Source organism: Ixodes scapularis, unplaced genomic scaffold (assembly GCF_016920785.2).
Source record: "Ixodes scapularis isolate PalLabHiFi unplaced genomic scaffold, ASM1692078v2 PGA_scaffold0__279_contigs__length_252992795, whole genome shotgun sequence".
Lineage (NCBI taxonomy): Eukaryota > Metazoa > Arthropoda > Arachnida > Ixodida > Ixodidae > Ixodes > Ixodes scapularis.
In genome coordinates this window covers 33,499,756-33,519,048 of record NW_024609835.1, presented here as the reverse complement: position 1 = coordinate 33,519,048, position 19,293 = coordinate 33,499,756, and the positions used below count along the sequence as shown (strand labels likewise).

The window sequence follows — 19,293 nt, the reverse complement described above, 5'->3', positions numbered from 1 at the left end:
GATTTGTATTCGAAATTTCAAATATTCGCCCACCCCTAGAATATTCATTTGCAGTATAGCATTATCGACTTCATTCTCCGGGTCCACCGTCTTTTATAATCGTACGGTTTCAAAGTGTTCTCCGGGAAATTAGGGGCACGTCAATTATTTGGGAAAGCAGTACATTCTGAGCTGCGAGCTTGTGGAGTCGTCACGGTACGGTACAACCGCAGCGACCGACTTCAAATACCGGATTTAATTACGTTCGGTGCTTTGAACCGAGTTGGAACGAAAGTTCACGTATCGCTGCCAACAAGCGTTACCCGACTTTCTTTACTCGTTGTTTCAATGGAACCTTGTTGTCGTAGACAAAAAGGGTTTGATAACTTTTTGACTTATAAAGCCTGTTGGCGGAAGTCAGCAGAAACCATTAACTGTCAACAAATTCGTATGTTATCGCCCCTCTATGATCCCTTGCTAAAAAGTGGCCAAATAAGCACACTTTCTGATTCCTCTGTGTTGTTTTTGTTTTATATCTACAACCAAGAGCAGTAGCGGTAACTTTTTGATGAATTCAGGTTCGACAAGTTGCACTGCTGAACGCTAGACGTAAGACTCAAAAATAAATGCCAATTATAAAAAAAAAAAAAATGTATATATCTCGGATATACTATGTGACGTTCTGTGTGTGCACACTTATCGTAAGTATATAGACTCATGCCGGAAGCATGCGAAAACACGCGCAAAAAATACAGACATGTTGCAGTCTAACCTAACTTAACCTAACTTAACAGTCACATAGCGACTGAAGATGATCTAAGAAAATTTCATGAACTTATATACAGTGTAAAAACATCTCATGTTTTTCTCTCGCCCTACTTATCTGTTTTTTACTTACATTCCTATTATTTTATCATTTTAGCTTATGTTTGTAAAGTTTGTTTTACTGTGATGATTACATTATCTCTTATTTAACAACTCTCTGCATTTCTATGACCTACCCCCCACCTCCCCCCCCCCCCCCCCCCTCCCTCATATACCGCGTGTTTGAGCGAAGACTGACAAAAAATGGTAAAACTAGTGATTTCGAGGTAAAAGGATCATTTTCTCGGGACCGCATTATTCGTTGTGGCGAATGTCAGAAAATGCGCGATATTTACTCATTAGTTCTATAATTAACTAAAATGACTAATTAACTTTTAATTAGTGAAAATATACATGATTCAAATTAGGATCTTGCTGAGCGTCATTGAAAACCTCTAAATCAGTACTTTTAAAAAAGACTTTGAGCGCGTGAGAAGAGTAGTCGTCCTCTAAAGTTACCGCTCGTGGAGTAGGTACAAGGCTGGGGCCCTCATAATAGCCGATTCACACGAAGGACCAAATCGTGATTTTCGCCCGCGGACCGCTTATCACGTGACCGTCACGTCACCGATACCTGCGATCCGTGCCTCGTCCGCGGACGCGAGGACTGATAAAGTCGAACGCCCTTTCACTCCCGGATTTTTGGCGGGAGATTGACGCGAAAAGAGGGTTCAGTCTGGCAACGGTACAATTTGTTTTGTTTGTTTGTTTGTTTTTGTTTTTCGGGCGAGTAAAACGAAAATGGCGCATCGTTGTGCTTTGTGCGTTCGCTGGTTATCTTGGTTTCCTGCGTAAAAGAAACTCCAGAAACTTCTCCCGGTGGACGCAACGCAGGTTCCTGTATACTTTTCCGGGTACGTGTCAAGAGGCTTCCGTCAAAACTCGTCTATTACACCGCGATAATTTTTACTCGTTCAATCAGCCGTTCATCGAGCAAGACCTTTCTTGCGGCTGTGGTGTGTATGAGCGCGGAGTGCGTGAAGGCGTCTCCAAATGCCCCTCCGCGAGCCCAGAACTTCGTCGCTTCTACGCCGAAACCTTCTCGAGCAGGACCATATCTGTATCACTGTCATGCCTTGGGTTAGTAAAGCTAGTGGGGCTTCGCACGAGCGGTCTTCTGCCTCGATTTGTACGCAACAGCGAAGCAGGATTCTTTATCACGGTGGCAAACGTCGATTTCTCTTTTGGACAACGGTGCCACGGTGCGAAGTTGGGAGTTTCGCGGCACTGGTGGGGTGGTGAACAGGTTCGGTCCGTCCTCACTGGCGTCTGCTCGTCGTCTCTCTCGTGTGGATGCGCTTGGGAGACGGACAAACCGCGGACATGTCGTCACGTGCTCAATCTGTCCGCGGATCAGTCCCTCGTGTGGATCGGCTATAAGAGACGGAACGCGGGCGCCTTACCGCAACCACTAGCCTTGTACCCGCTCCACGAATGGTAACTTTGCTGCACTACTATACGCTACTCACGCGCTCAAAAGTCTTTGTGAAAATTACTGATATAGTGGTCTTCGATTACGCTCCGCAAGTTTATAATTGGAACAATATATCTATTGTTACTATTTAGAAATTTAATTAGTCATCTTCAATTATTTATCGCACTAATTAGTAATTATCGCGAATTTTCTAACGTCCGCCACCACAAGTAATGCGTTCCCGAGAAAATTTTCTTTTGACCTGGAATACACTGTAGGAATTCCTGTCAGTCTTCGCTCGAAAAACACGCGGTATATCCTTCCCTAGAGGTCCTTCGAGAGTATTCTGAATAAATGAAATGAAATAAGTCTGTGCGTCCTAATGTTTCTTGCAGTGTTTCTCTTCTTTTTTAAATTTTCACTCACTTCCATTACATCTGCTGCCGCTCCGAGACGTGTTGAGAGACCCCTGCTTTTAAGGCATCAGCTCGCACCGTGCTCGACGACGCACTGCCATTCGCACCAAGGCGTCGTCCCCATCGACCGCGAACGGCATGGGAGTAGCGGAGGAAGCAGTCGACAGTGAGAGAAAGAGCCCAACAACGCAGCAGATATTTCTAGCGTGACTTCTCTTCGGTGCTTCCCTGAGGTCCCTTTGTCTTCAATTTTCGCGAGGACGACGAGAGGACTGGAAACAACCTCCCCGCGTTAAGGAAGCAGCCGAGGAGATAAGTCGATTTCAATACCCAAGTTGCTTCTCGCTTCAGAAAGCTAAATGGAGTATACGGTCGGGCAAAACAAAAATAAAAGGAAGGGTGCTGCACAAATCTGGGTCGAAGTTTCGCTCTTTGGAATGTGTCTCGAGAGGAGAAGCGAAGACTCTAAGACTCGATAAAGTGAGTAACCAAATAATATTTTCGTATTCGTCGAAGGAAAGTGTATTATTACTTTTCGCGTACGACTTGGGTAAAATTATTGTTTGTTTGCTTATTATTACTTTCAGTTATAGTCACTGGCGAAAAAGAAAAACGGCTGGGTGTCCTTTTTTTGTATATAATTTTTTTTAGGGTGATGCTTGGCTTTCAGTCCGCGTTCGTTGGCTTTTGTCGTCCTCTGGCTGCGGATGCACGCTCGAAGACGCCGAAGCGCTATCGACCGTATATACGATGTCCGTGTTGGAGGCGTGACAATTGAAGACTTCCTTGCTGCTCTCATCATTTCAGTGACTCTATATAGCAGCTAAGGCCGCCCGTCCCCCTTTGTGGACCTGATGGTCTGTTGCAGGGATCTCCAAACCTTTTGGAGAAGGGGCCTGACTATTGCTCTGTCGCAATCTCGAGGGCCAGGGAAAAAAAAATGTAATTATAAACTAAGAAAAACTAAGTAAATATACCGAGATGAGCATTCAAACACACAAACATGTGAATACATATACTTCAAAGGGAAAGTTAATATATAGCTAATCATGACATCACACAACACTTGTGACCAAGAAAACTAACCTGGCATTTGGCACATTCGCGCACTGCAAAAGACTAATCAGAGCGATAAGACTAATACTGACCATATGCAGCGGTTGCGACAGAGGACAATGAGCGCAAAGTACGTGAGAACGCAAAAGAATTTCGACATAGTTACACAGACACGAAGCAGAGGACTAATATTGGTAATGCTACTTACTAACGACAATCTTCAACTAATAATATGGCAAGAGGGCTCGTGTTACCATGCACTTTCTGGTTCTTTCTGTTTATGCATGAATCCTAGAGGAGGCGCTGTCTCGCGCGTATAGAGCGCATCGCGGCGCCGTTATTTCACGCGCACTTATTTTTTTGCACCTCTAGCAGCGGGTCTGTTCAAGGCCGGTTCAGACACTGGCGTTTGAGCGCGTTTGACTGCGTTGCGTCAAGAACCGAAAGCGAGTCACCGGCACACCTGTGCTTCCTATGAGGCGTGCAATCCAATTCAAGGAATAATCTTGGCACGGGATATAAGCAGCAGGGATGTCCTGGTTTCTCGCAGTCGCAACGCAGTCAAACGCAATCAAACGCAACTGTCTGAACGAGGCTAAATGCGGGCCGTGCGCTGGGCTTCATTGGAAAGACCACGGCCAGCCGCGGGCCGATCGGGGAACATTTGCCGGCCGGATGTGGCCCGTTGGCCGGGGTTTAGAGGGCCCTGGTCTATTTCAACATAAGATCTTCGCGTTTTACTCCGTCAGTCACCAGACTGGAAGTCAGAATGGAGTGTTAGTTTTATAAATTCCCGGACACGAAAAGGCACTGTTTAATAAAGAGATTCACATTTTTCTTTTCTGGTGTCACAGCATGAGACGCCGCTAAGCATTGGCATCCATAACAACAATCTTCAAAGTAGAGATTAATTGATGAATTTACATATCAATTGTGACTAGCGACTGCCATTGAAAAGCAGTTTATAAGAAGAGGAACGCTGGGCCGAGCATCGCTTTTAATAGGCAAGTCTCTCCTGCCGAAATTAAGTGGCCACACATTACTATAGTCACCGATAACTTTCACAAACGCAGTGTGCGGTTATTTATAATCCCACTTCTTGCTCCTTGATTGGTTCTTCGTCGTTCTTATCGGCTAATGCTGTAATCTCACTGGCCGCGGAAAAATTTTAGAGCGCAGCACTTAGGGGCCCGTTTCCATCCTGAGCGGCGTCGGCGTAACCGGGGGGGGGGGGGGGGGGGGGGGGGGTCACGTGACCCCCCCCCCCCCGAGGTCACGTGACCCCCCTCCCCCGAGATCACGTGACCCCCCGGGGTCACGTGACTACCCACAGGTGACGTGACCCCCCTCAGTACCCTTCCCTACTCCTCCTCAAGAGCTGCGCTCCAATTCGGCGTTACAGGGATTTGTAAACGGCTTTCATTTTTTATTCCAAACTCAGAATCGGGTTTTTAACATTTTAAGAAAAAGAAAAGGGCTACAATTCTGGATTTTCTATATTAACGTGGAAGATTAATTTTATTTTATTCCACACAAGAAGTTGTTCCTCGTGGTTAAAAGAAGCGTCCAAAAGTCGCACAAATTTTTTTTTCTTTTTTTCACACGAGCCCTTGCCAAACCTTCACGCAACAGTCGGCTACGTGGCCCGGACGCTGCGTCAATACACAAAAAAAATCATCTACGTTGTTGTTGTGCTCTTCGGTGTAGTTCTCAATTTAACCATCAGGGGCGCGACGTTTGGATCTTCTCAATACCTTAAAACAACCATAGTTTTTTTTTTTTTTAGAGCTAATTGCTTGTACAAAAGCGTGGTATCTCCATTGGTATATCCCGAGTCACCCTCGTACTGCGCGATATCTTTCCAGCTGAATGTAACAGGCAGCACAGCCAAGAGTTGGCGAATGTGGGCAACATTAAAATCTTAGATATGTGGATGATTTGATTCTTCTTCTTCCCACTTTTCGTGCTTTGATTTAAGGGAGCATCACGAGTGTGATGGAAGTCTTTGTGAAGAACGCTCAGTGTCCGACGTCCACCCATCAGGAGATGACATCTACTGGTGCGTAAACTCCAGTTTCCAGATTTGAATTTGCATTTCGAAAAAGACCAGGGCCGGCTTGCTAGAAGAAGTGCCTCAGTTGAGACTGCTCAAAGAAAGCGCTGCCAAGGCTCGGGTGCGCGAGCGTCTGAGACTCGGCTTAAGCTCGAGCGCTAGCCTTGACAGCGCTTTCTCTGAGCAGTATCAACTGAGACTCTGCTTCGAGCAAGCCGGCCCTGGTGAGGTTGGGCATACAATCAAAACCCATAACGGGGAGTCCTCTCCTTCAACCTAGCACCCCCCCCCCCTCCAACCCCCCCCCCCCCCCCCCCCCCCGAAGTTGGTAAAAATAGGAATAGCGCCTTCCCTGTAGTTACCCGCCCTAAACAAATATTTTCATCCTGCCGCAGATTCTAGCATTCCGGGACAGGTCAAACATATAAAAACAGCAGGCTATCCGGATCGCCTTTTGGTAGATGTTGGCAATAGCCTTGTGAAAAAGCTAAAAAAAAAATTGCTCCCGCAAAAAAAGAAAAAGGAATTATTTGCATTTTTTTTTTTAAATATTTATAAGCTCTCTCACATATTGAAAAAGAAAGTAACTAATTTTGATGTGCCGTTGTGTTCTCAGCTTCTAGCATACTTTCAAGCCTTTGCCCAAGAATCAATGACAAAAGAGAAGCGAGTGACTCAAGCAACAAGGGGCATGCCAACAAACATGTGAAATGCGCCACGTCGGTGGTTTATCAGATTAGGACAACGTGTGGACGTGTTTACATTGGTCAAGCCGGCAGATGCCTCAGTGAAAGAGCAAGAAAGAACGACATTTCAACAAAGCGAACACCGTCAAGCCACTCGGCGGCGCACTGCCGCAAATGTTGCTGCCAGCCTGAGCTGAAAAGAAAAAAAAAAAATCCTAGGCAAGCGAGAAAAAAAAAAAATGATGAAAAAAGAAAACATTTAAAGAGAAATTTTCTAGGCTACTTGCGTGAGACTTGCCGGCGAAGCAAATTGTATCAGTGTCATTAAATCTAGTTGCAGAAGAATCTGGAGTTGGGCAAGTTGGTACATCCTAGATTAGAAAAGCGCCAGACAACAAGGACAACAGAAAGAATAGACGAAACGATGCGCTTACATCTACATCTAACATCATTACATCTGACATAAAAATAATTTGAGTACATTACGGGATTAATGTGAGTACTAGGCATATATTTTATTGCGTTTTTCTGTATTAGAGTTTAGTTAATAGTAGCGCTTTGTTTTTTTCTCGCTTTTCTTGTTCCCTTCTCAGACACTTTTATTTTCGTAGCAATGCACCAACCATACTCCGTTTGCCTTTTTACCTACGCGATCGCCGAGCCAATCGGCGGACCACACTTCGTCACCTGAACCCCTGCTGTCTACGCACTGGTATAGGTGGGAGCGTGATCATGCGATCACAGCTAAACTCACAACTGGTTCACCAAGCGCGTGGCTTCCACTGCACTGTCAGCTTAGGGATGAATGGAGTATAGCCCACCCGTAGGGACATTATAATGTACGCTAGAGTTTCAAGTGGCGCTAGTGAGCCATATATACAGGGAGTTTGGCCATTCATTCGGAAGTATAGGACGCACATGAGGAGACGCCATTGGCCGAAAGCGTGCTGGGCCTGTTCCTGGGCGTCTTCACAAATTCGAATGTGGCCAACCAGAAGCCGGAAATAATACCCTGGCGGTAGTCGCGAGAAACAAACTTAATAAGTGCGTCGGAGTAACTCTTGGTGATTGAAAATATAGTGCGCGTGATGTTTCAATCACGGTCATCCAAAATCATGGTGGAAGATTGCGACTAGCGGAACGATCGACCAAGTTCTTACGCTAGGCGCTGAGGGCCAGGAACCTGCCGACCGAGCGGTCACACTCTGTCCGAGCAAAACAGAGTTCGATCGACACATTCGTTTCTTGCATTTTTCTGCATGATTATAATCGAAACATTACGTACACCCTATTTTCAACCATGAAGTGTTACTACATTTAACTCTTACGCGCTTAATGAAACCATATACCCATGATTAAAACTGTTTCTCGCTACCACCGCTAGGAGATTCTTTTCGGCTTCTGGTTGTCCAAGAGAGCATGCAGATCCCTCTTTCTGCGTCTGGTGCACGCCCGGGGTCTGCCCGCGCCTCCCATTGAACAAACTCTCTATGCACGGCTCTGTGGCGTGTGCTGTCGCAAACGGAAGCAGACAGCAACCAGTCCAAAATTGACTTACGGTAATGCATTTCTAAGGAAAAAGTGAGTGCATTTCCTCTCTGCGCTTGATTATAAGAGCAGGTATCCCAAATAATTCGTGAGTACTAGATAGCTTAGAACATTTCTAAGTCAGGCAGACAAAATATTTAGTTAGTTACGTTTTTTTTTTAATTTATGGCATTAAAACGGTGCGCAAACGGCTTCGTACATGTATCTATGTGCACTATCGGACACTGTTAGTGCGAACACGACATCGGCGCTTTTCAGCATGAGGGATAGACGTGCCAAACGAAGAAAGGACATCTAGAAAGCCAAGATGGACTGCAAGAACTACGCAGTAGCACTGAATCAGTAACTCTATGTGCATGTACGATCAAAATAAATTGAAGGCCAGGTAATATAGTCCGATTTGCAATAAGTAAGTACTGGTTTATTCTTTCTGCTTTGCGCGAGGATGCTTGTTGTACGTTCAAAACATCACCCGCACGATCGAAATCTCTGAGAACAAGTGCCGGATAAAAGCTGCCCGGCAAAAAACATAATAAGAAGACGCACCTTTCATAACCCACTTTATTCTTTACGTTTCGAATGTTTTATAACCGCCCGTATAGATAGGAACAAGACGGACATATTAGCAATATATAAGCGCCGCCAGAATGCTGGTCAACATTGAGCACACTTTACATTCCTTTTGATTGTTATTTTGCTTAGAATCGTCGCTCGTTTTTACACACGTGCTGTGGAACGCAGGTTTAGTCCTGAAATAAAGCGAAGCTAAACATCGTTCACCGATAAAGGAAAATGTGCCAATTAAAGCAATTACACTTTTACAATGTTAATAAAAGTGCATGCCGTTCCGTACAACCCAAGTAACAAAAGTGTTCCATGTTATTTTCCGGAGAAGAGACAAAACTCACGCGCGTATTTCCATAGGAATGCACAGGAGCACCGCAAAAGTAGACTGGTTACTGTCTGCTTCAATTTGCGTCACGGAAGTCGCATAGACACCAGCGCCATTTGAACCTCTAGCGTACATTATAACAACTCTATGTGCCCACCTTTTCATACTAAAGTTAACCAGATGTACGGGACTCTCGCCACGCCCTGCGCATCTTAAGCTCTCTGTGGGTCTGACGTCACGACGCTATGGTGGCGCTGACGCTGCGCGTGCTCAGATGCTTCATTTCACTGGAGTTTGCTTTGTGCGCACGCGCAGTGCCCACCCCTGATGTGGGCAAACTCTGAGTAGTTTGTAAGCAGCGTGTCGGTCTATAGAGTGTAACGGTAATTTAGGGCTAATTACACAGGACGTTGAGCAAATGCGACCGGTCTAATTGAAACTAACACTGCGGAATATATAATCGGTCTCTAAACGTATCGCGCTGAAATTTGATACAGAGGGGCAAACAGGTAGTGGAATTTTACGGTAAAAAAATGAAGAAATAGACTTATCTCTTTCAAAAGTAAAAAAAAAGAAAAATCTTCTGGTCAATCATCTCTTGCCACTTCGCGGACTATGCATACGTTTGAGAGAAATGCTGCCATATATGGGCGTACGCCGCGGCGAGGGAGCGCCGGCCGATTCGGGCTCATAGCAGACAATCTCACGAAAGAACACGAATCGGACGGTGCTTTCTCGACGCGGCGTGCGGCATCTGTGGGCAGCACTTCTCTCAACGCGTGCATCGATCGTCTGTGAAGTGGCGGCGTAGGTTGCCCAGAGCAGGTTTTTGTTATTCTTGTTTTGAAAAAAAAAATAAGCTCCATCCTTGATTTTTTTTTTCTACTGTAAACGTCCACCATCTGCTTTTGCCGTTGTATTAAATTGCAGCGAGGTTCGTTTAGAAACCGATTTTGGCGAGCTGTTTAAAGAGCCTTAGAAGCGCTAGTTTAAATGCTGTACATTTGCTGTGTCAGTGTCAAGATCCTATTCGAAAACACTGCGTAAGTTTAATTCTCGCAAACCAATATTCGATAAAGTGAGAGAGTTCACGGCATCGAAACGACCGCATGTGCCCAATCTAACTAAATATGAAAGAAATTAATTAGGGTCGATGAGGTCGAACCTCGAGTCTTTCTGTCAGTATGTGATGGCCATAAGGACGGGTTAAAAAATGAAACGTTTATAAACCTCCGTAACGCGAAATTAGAGCGCAGCTCTTAAGGAGGAGGAGGGAAGAGAATGCCCCTCCTCCTCCTCCATACCCTCGCCTCCTCTCCTCCTCCTCTGTTCCTCGTCCACCTCCCCCATTCCTCCTCGTCCTCCCCTCCTCCACCTTCCATCCTCCTCCCCCTCTTCACTCCTCCCCTTCCTTTCCTCCTTCTCCTCCACACCCTCCCCTCCTTTTCTCCTCCTTCGTACCCTCCCCTCCTACTTGTTCTCAGCCTCCCCTCCCCTCCGGGCTCCCCACTAAATTTAGATGAAAAATTGACGCCACGTGACCTCAATTTTTCCGCTAAATTTAACGCAGAAACTGAATTGTTTCATAGGTGACGTGCACCAAGTCATATGACGCCATTTTACCCGCTAAATTTAGCGTGAAACTGAATTGGTGTTGAGGTCACGTGATGTCACTTTTACCGCTCTATTTAGCGGGGAATTGAATTGCTCTTGAGGCCACGTTACGTAAATTTTCCCACTAAATCCTGTGGAGAAACTGAATTTGTTCAAAGGTGACTTGACACCAAGTCATGTGCCGTAATTATCCCCGCTAAATTTAGCAGGGAAACTGAATTGGCGCATAGGTCACGGGACGTCACTGTTCCCCCTAATTTGGCGAGCTTACGCCGACGCCGACGGCGACGCCGACGGCACCGCCGACACCGACGCCGCGAAACACGGAAACGGGTGCCTGAGACCTGCGCTCTAGAACAGTATCTAACACAGTTTCGAAAAAGTAAGGGTTCACTGTTGATATAAACGAAGGGCATATAAAAGTGGCAATCTAAAAGACGCGAAGTAAAAAAAGGATCTATATTGCACCTTCACCAGAACGATGATTTCTTTAATTGCGGGTACTTCAACGGGGGTTTGAATTATACAATCACAAATTAGAAGCACACACATATTTTTCCTCCCCTCCAACAATTCCAGTTATAAAAGGGCGACAGCACGCCAGCAACCGGAAAAAAAGTATAACGATACTATTTGACTTCAATGTTCCTCTTACGTTCTCACAAACGCAAGGTGCTTATTGCTAAAGTAGCATTTTTTAACTTAATTTTAATTTGCTAAAAACAAAACGAACTAGCCCAAACGGCCACCGCGTGGCCGGTAGCGAGAAGCTATTGACAGCTTCGTTGATGAATGGGGTGAGGGTACTCATGTTCGCACCTTTTGCGGGTCGTGCTCTTCGTGGGGCAACATCGTAGACACGTGGAACATGATCTCGATGTTCTTCCAGGCAGTGTAGACAGACTCTGTGCCGGTCAAGTCGTGGACGGTGTCCAGGCCTCCTTTGTACTTGTCGAAACCTGCAGAGTACCGACAAAAAAAAAAAAACAAAGAAAAGCTATCAATTGGCTGTTTTTAATTGCCCACGGGAGACCTCGAAATACCGCAGACAACGATGGAAAATCAATCACGATTCATTCCTTGCTGGCATTTATGGAGATCGACTAATGATACCGAGTAGCCGGACCTGGTTTGTGATGAATACTCGGTACCGGGTGTACTGACTAAAAAGACTGATAAACACTGAAATGTCAACTATCCTACAGTAATGTACAGTGTAAAACCACAGTCACTACTGTTTCGTATGACCAATATGACAGGACCGTCCTACGAGGAAGAATCACGTCTCAGACACTAGACAGTTTTAGGGAACCGTTTTCGCACTTCCGATACGGTAGGATGGGCCCTCCTGGTACGAACTGCGCATGTGCGAGTCTTCTGTGGCAGCGCATGCGCAGTTCGTACCGGAGGGCCCATTGTACCGTATCAGACGTGCAAAAACGGTTCCCTAAAACTCCTTAATAGAAAGTTTTAGGGAACCCTGCTTGCACAATGGGCCCTCCAATACGAACTGCGTACATGGGAGTCTTCTGCGGTACCGCATGCGCAGGTGGTACTAAAGGGCCCATCGCAGCGTATCGGATGTGCAAAACCGGTTCTCTAAAACTCCCTAATAGGGAGTTTTAGGGAACCCTGCTCGGACATCCGATACGGTACGATGGGCCTTCCAATATGAACTGCGTACATGGAAGTCTTCTGTGGCAGCGCATGCGCAGTTCGTACCGGAGGGCCCATTGTACCGTATCAGACGTGCAAAAACGGTTCCCTAAAACTCCTTAATAGAAAGTTTTAGGGAACCCTGCTTGCACAATGGGCCCTCCAATACGAACTGCGTACATGGGAGTCTTCTGCGGTACCGCATGCGCAGGTGGTACTAAAGGGCCCATCGCAGCGTATCGGATGTGCAAAACCGGTTCTCTAAAACTCCCTAATAGGGAGTTTTAGGGAACCCTGCTCGGACATCCGATACGGTACGATGGGCCTTCCAATATGAACTGCGTACATGGAAGTCTTCTGTGGCAGCGCATGCGCAGTTCGTACCGGAGGGCCCATTGTACCGTATCAGACGTGCAAAAACGGTTCCCTAAAACTCCTTAATAGAAAGTTTTAGGGAACCCTGCTTGCACAATGGGCCCTCCAATACGAACTGCGTACATGGGAGTCTTCTGCGGTACCGCATGCGCAGGTGGTACTAAAGGGCCCATCGCAGCGTATCGGATGTGCAAAACCGGTTCTCTAAAACTCCCTAATAGGGAGTTTTAGGGAACCCTGCTCGGACATCCGATACGGTACGATGGGCCTTCCAATATGAACTGCGTACATGGAAGTCTTCTGTGGCAGCGCATGCGCAGTTCGTACCGGAGGGCCCATTGTACCGTATCAGACGTGCAAAAACGGTTCCCTAAAACTCCTTAATAGAAAGTTTTAGGGAACCCTGCTTGCACAATGGGCCCTCCAATACGAACTGCGTACATGGGAGTCTTCTGCGGTACCGCATGCGCAGGTGGTACTAAAGGGCCCATCGCAGCGTATCGGTTGTGCAAAACCGGTTCTCTAAAACTCCCTAATAGGGAGTTTTAGGGAACCCTGCTCGGACATCCGATACGGTACGATGGGCCTTCCAATATGAACTGCGTACATGGAAGTCTTCTGTGGCAGCGCATGCGCAGTTCGTACCGGAGGGCCCATTGTACCGTATCAGACGTGCAAAAACGGTTCCCTAAAACTCCTTAATAGAAAGTTTTAGGGAACCCTGCTTGCACATTCGATACGGCACAATGGGCCCTCCAATACGAACTGCGTACATGGGAGTCTTCTGTGGTACCGCATGCGCAGGTGGTACTGAAGGGCCCATCGCAGCGTATCGGACGTGCAAAAACGGTTCTCTAAAACTCCCTAATAGAGAGTTTTAGGGAACCCTGCTTGGACATCCGATACGGTACGATGGGCCTTCCAATATGAACTGCGTACATGGAAGTCTTCTGTGGCAGCGCATGCGCAGTTCGTACCGGAGGGCCCATTGTGCCGTATCGAATGTGCAAAAACGGTTCCCTAAAATTGTCTAGTGTCTCAAAATACTGTCTATTGTACAGCGTAACCGCGGCTTTAGGGCAGCGGCTAATAACGGAAGAGGAGCTTTTATGCTCCCACTGCCACTATGGAGCTTCGACTCATTGAACTCCTTCCGGGCCAATTATAGGTACCCACGGTGAATGGGCTCGTGTCCGATTCACATTTGTTCTATTCAGACGTAGTGCGGTGACGTCACAATAAATGCTCAGACTTTTGGGATATCCTACGGGCTATGTTAGATGCCCACGAGACCTTTAGGAACGTCATGTTCTAACAAAGAACAGTAATAAAAAAAGAAGAAATGTGTCTGTTTACATATAGTCTCTAGAGCGCAATATACCCCGTACTCCAACGTACACACTGCGATGTCCCTATGGTATTACACCCCGATACTGCACCAAATATTGCTTCGGTTTCGCTGGTAATGAACAGAACTTCGTTACCGAGTCCACCTCCCGTCCTGTATAAACACAATTCCTTTTTTCTTTTCTGACTCTGACCCCCCCCCCCCCCCCCCCCCCCCGCCTCTCTCTCTCTCTTTCTTTCTCCCTCTGTCTATATGTATGCTTCTCGCAGTCGGTTTACGCCAACAAAACGCCTCCCTTCTCACGCTCATCCTCATCGTCGTAACTTCCAGACGAGCATGCCCGTTTTGGATGGTGATTCTTTATGGGGGCGTAAAAGCTTATTATCTTTCTTTTATCATTTCTTTTTATGCGGACACTCGACTGCTTTGATGTTAAATTTTTATATCTAATATATCGCGGATAGAATATTAGACGCCCACATAAATGTACACTCGTAAGCAGTCTTCAGCGACTTTTATCTTTCTTTTGTTTTACGGTTCCTCTATAAAATGACATCTCGCAGGTTTACAGAAGGACATCAGTTACCGTGGGGGTTATTGTGGAGCGAACAGATAAAAGGTGTTTTATTCAGTTGCGGAGGTTCTCGCATTTCGCCAGGGGTTTTCAAAATGTTTGTTATGCAAAAACGTACTTTATGTCACAAGTCATGTGCACAGACGCGCTAGCTTTAACTCTGCGGCATGCTTTCCAGGTGCGAAAATTCACGAGCAAAAACCACGTTTCAAGTTATACCTTTGAAGGCCGTACGCTGCGGAGAGCTGGTTCAGCGGGCGCGTGCTCAATCCATGCTTCAAAGTGACAGCACCAGCTCCCGCTAGCAAAGCATAGACTGTATAAGCTGCACTTTCACTCCGATTAGTATTACCATAACACTGCATATAAATGGCGTATACGCGCGCCACCCAAGCACACACGTCAAAGTATTATAATAAAATGTTTTTTTTTATTATTTAATTTTACACGACCTTCTTTTTTCGCACTTTTTTCTTTCTATAGTATTTGGTATATGATAATCGCATCTCGGATATCAGGCTATCAATTTATCTCGCTGCAGTCTCTTTTGATTCATTGACCGAGGGTCCAACGTCAAGGAGGGCGGGACTCGTTCGCCTTACTGTGACCCTAACGATCGTCTGGAAAATGAATAATAACAGAAGACCGTCACGGCCGATGCTTGGCTCCGGATGAAAGATATCCTTCTTTCGGCTTCGAGTGTCGCCTTTTGCTCCTCTTTATTGACGGCGGAAAAAATAACTCTTCCGATACTCGACTCGTTTCCGCCCAGTGCCGATGGGGAACGAAAAACGAGGTAAAAATAAAGATTGAGAAATAAAGTGACAAGAAAGGACAGAGGTGACATCATCGCGTGATCCATTAAGTGGGTATGGTAGGGTAAATGGTACATGTTAGTTTTAATGTAATATTTCAGAGTCTGGTACATGTATTGACATCAAACTTCATGTGTTGAAAAAAAATGCCACTGGGCACAACATAAGACCCATTTTTTGTTGTTAGTTGACTTACCCTTTTTATGGCCCACCCCCAAAATTTCAGGTGTGTTGAATTATTCAATGTACCTTTTCTCAGCAGCCACAGAGAGGAATGTAATGATATTAGGCAGTGTTACTCTGAATTCCCATAGATTATATCTGAAGTAAAGAGATATCATATTCTCCCCGGAGAATTGTGTCCAAAAAAATAAAATCACTCTATGCACCAAGCCACAAAGGGGGTGTGATTTGAAATTTGGTGGGATTTTGTTTTTTTTAATATTAGCATGCATGTCATCAGTGATTTTCTTTAGCTCAAAATATTTATGAGGGAAGGGTTGCTGTACATGTGTGCAAAGTTTATCGGATTCGGATCAATAGTTTCAAAGGGAAGGTACGTTGAATTTTAAAAGATGCACAAAAATGCAATTTGAGAAAAGTGAAGTTTTATGTTCACATACTGCTTACGGGTGCTCAAAATGTCCCCGGAGAATACATTTCGCTTCTGGCTTTCTTGCTACTGTCTCTGAAACCTTTCTTAGTGTTCCTTTTTTTCCATCGTATTTCCTTGCTCCGTCGTCTTTCCTTGCTCCATCACCGATGTAAGTTGTGTACATTATTTGGTGCTTTTCAACAGAACGCCCAAAGATTTTTACAGCTCCTGCCGATTCCATTCGACCAGATGGCCCATCGTCGGTTATTTTACATGCACTCAAATTGACATCTGTGCGAAGGTTGCGGGCACACATGTGGCACAACGTGGATTCTACTTCGATATCAAGCACTTTTCCTGTGTCCGCTGATATTTTTTATTTGATTTGATTTATTTTGCACAGATCAGGCACGTACACGGCAGCGTGCAAGGCGAAGCAGAGAGGTTAAAACCCTTACGCCTGCTTCTTGCCTGCCGCCGTGTACACAAGAGTCACAAAATGACGTCCACAAAACTAAAATAAGATGCGACAAGAAAATAAAATAATGACAATGAAGCTAAATACAGGGTGAGAAAGCTGAAAGTTTGCGCCAGTTTAGATTAGAGCGCAGTTCACACCAGCAACCGAGTAGGACGGAGAGAGGCAAGACCGGCCCCCAAGCCCCCGCGATGTTCTAGGACCAGCTCCGCAGCAGTGCGTCCGGTCCCAAGACGTCGCAAGAGGTCCAAAAAGGCCCGGCCCCACCCCCCATCCGTCCACTCCACCTCAAGTGCGTGAGCGGCGCCTAACCCTGGCTCGAAGACATTCGTCCTGCGAAGACTCTACAGAGAGCCTGGGACTCCTCAGGCTCCTTGGGCAGAGGACTACGGGCAGCCAATGGCATGATCAAAAAGTCCCTGATAGCCGCAGGCAACAATGATTCGCTGCGTCGCAGAGTCCTGCCACGGAGTGATTGAGGCTGCCCGGTCCTTTTGCTGACACGTACGAGGGCGGACAGTTTGTTGCCAGGAAGAGACCCGTCGAGCAGATGGCACAGCACTCGGACCCGCGAAATTCTTCGCCTCTGGTCGAGAGGACGCCACCTTCAACATCGCGGGGTACGATATATCAGCATGGCCTGGGATCCGAGCACAGATGATGCGTGATGCACGACGCTGCACACTTTCTAGGCGGTCGAGGAGGTGTTGTTGAGGAGGCGACCACACTGCGCAGCAGTATTCTAACGAGGGTAGGACCAGGGCAGCATAAAGTGTGCGCAGTGCCGCCGGTCCACTCGGCTTTGTCACTCGAGAAACAAAACCCAAAGTCCTCCGGGCAGTTGCAACAACAGTTGCAATGTGTGCTTAAAAGTCCAAGTTCCGCGAGAAGGTGACATCCGATATAGTCAGGTGGTACGAAATAGCAAGAGGAGCACCTCCGGCAGTGTAAGAGGGTTTGTCGCGTTTTTTACTGTTCGTGAAGCTCATCACACCACTCTTGGAGGTACAGAGACGAAGGTGTTGCGCTGTGGTCCAGTCCTAAACCTCAGCAAGATACAGTTGGAGGTGATCTGCGTCAGATTGTGATGACACTGACGCCACAATTGACGCATCGTCCGCGTACTGCACCAAAAGACACTTCTCACTGCGTGGTATGTCGTTCACATAGAGCAGGAACAGCGTCGGACCAAGGACCGAACCCTGCGGAACACCAGACGAGATGGGTGTCCGTGCAGAGTGTGTGCCGTGGTACAGAACCCGTTGACTGCGATTACGCAGGAAGCCAGAGACCCAGGTATATAAGGAGCCCTGTACCCCAGCATGGGCGAGCTTCTCCAGCAGGAGTTGAATGTTCAGGGTGTCGAATGCGTTGCTAAGGTCGAGTTGTATTACGTCCGAAGTGCCTTGGTTGTCCATATTGTCGCTAATAAAATGTGTTATGGTTGAGAGGGTGGTTTCACAACTGCGGCCCTTACGAAAGCCGTGTTGACTGTCCGAGAGGTATTTTGATTCTTCAAGGTAGCTTAGAAGTTGGGCGTTAACAACCTTCTCAAATGTCCGGCAAACAATTGAGGTGATTGAAACCGGACGGTAGTGCCTTGGCTCGTCCACTGGCTTCCCCTTTCTCTTGTGGAGGGGAGTGACACGCGCTTCTTGCCACGCTTCTGGGACGACCCCACTGTATAGTAGACCCTGAAGTAACTTGGATGTGGTTGGAAGAACATGCGAGCAGAACAGCTTAAACCAAATGGGAGCGACCCCATCTGGCCCAGGACTGCAAGAGTTCTTGATTTTGGCGAGTGCCTCCTGCAATGTTTTCTCTGAAAACAGCACCCTGGAAAGTTCTGGTCGACGCCATCTGCATACGCAGGCAGGGGTTGTGGTGCAGATAGTTCCGGTTGACATACATTTGGTACTGTGAATCCCGAGGAACTCGGAGGCGGACTGTTGTTGTTAATAGAAGCAAAATGGTCAGCAAAGAGGTTGGCTATTTCTTGTGGGGAGTTAGCTGCGCGACCACTGATTGTAAAACTCGGTCGCTGTGACGTAGAACGCAGTTGGCTAATGAAGGTCCAGAAGACCTTTGGATCGGTCTTGGCTCTTTCTGCAATGTCGCGAACATACTGCTGGTGGGAGACGTAGATAGCAGCCTTCAGCGTCCGCTGGTGCTCCTTTGCCAATCGTAGGGCGGCTGGGCAATGAGATTGGCGTGCCCTCCGAAACAATATCCGCTTGGTTCGCGCTGCCTTTATGATGTCGGGTGTGATCCATGGCAGGCGTTTTCGTTTCGATGAGTGTGTGGAGCAGGGCACACACTCCTTCTGGATTGCGAACATGAAATCACACCAGAGATCGTAATTCGATGACCAGTCTGAACCGGTGGTGGTCATGCACCATAACGTCAGGTGGGCCAGCTGAGCCATGTGCCCGAAGTCCAGCTGCCGGAACCTCCACAACCTAAGAGCGTGATGCCCAGTACGGGGCAGGGAGACTGCATAACGTAGCTCCACGGCCAGATGGTCGCTGCCGTGGAGGCCTTCGGAAGTTTCCACAAGCTCTATGCGTGTTGCGTCGGACGTGAAGATGAACTCGAGAAACCTCGGTACACCCTCGCGGGACGTATACGACGAATCAAAATTTTTATACAACGTATACGACGGCTGCTGACACACCTGGACCAGGCCCGCAGCAGTCGTGGTCTCGAGGAATACATCGTCTGTGTTGCCACGAGGGACAGGAACCTCGTGGGAGCACCAGTCTACGTGGCAGTTGAAGTCGCCGAAGATAAGCGTGTTCACGTAAGGCTTTGAAGCAGCAGCCTCCAGGGAACTGTCGAGAAGTCTGTAGGCTTTTTCACGTGAAGAGGGCGGGCAGTAAACGCAACTCACGAGGATGGTTCCACGGGGAAGCAAGAACTCAACAAAGAGT

The 19,293-nt window shown here is 47.0% G+C and overlaps 1 protein-coding gene across 1 annotated transcript in view; it reads right to left on the bottom strand.

Annotated features, from left to right (window-relative positions):
• Positions 1-19,293, bottom strand: part of LOC8029327 — a 307,144-nt gene that overhangs the window by 61,850 nt on the left and 226,001 nt on the right. The window contains exon 6 of the mRNA XM_042291907.1: positions 11,342-11,481. Coding sequence (XP_042147841.1) covers positions 11,342-11,481 — 140 coding nt within the window. The remainder of the gene's footprint in view (positions 1-11,341; positions 11,482-19,293) is intronic.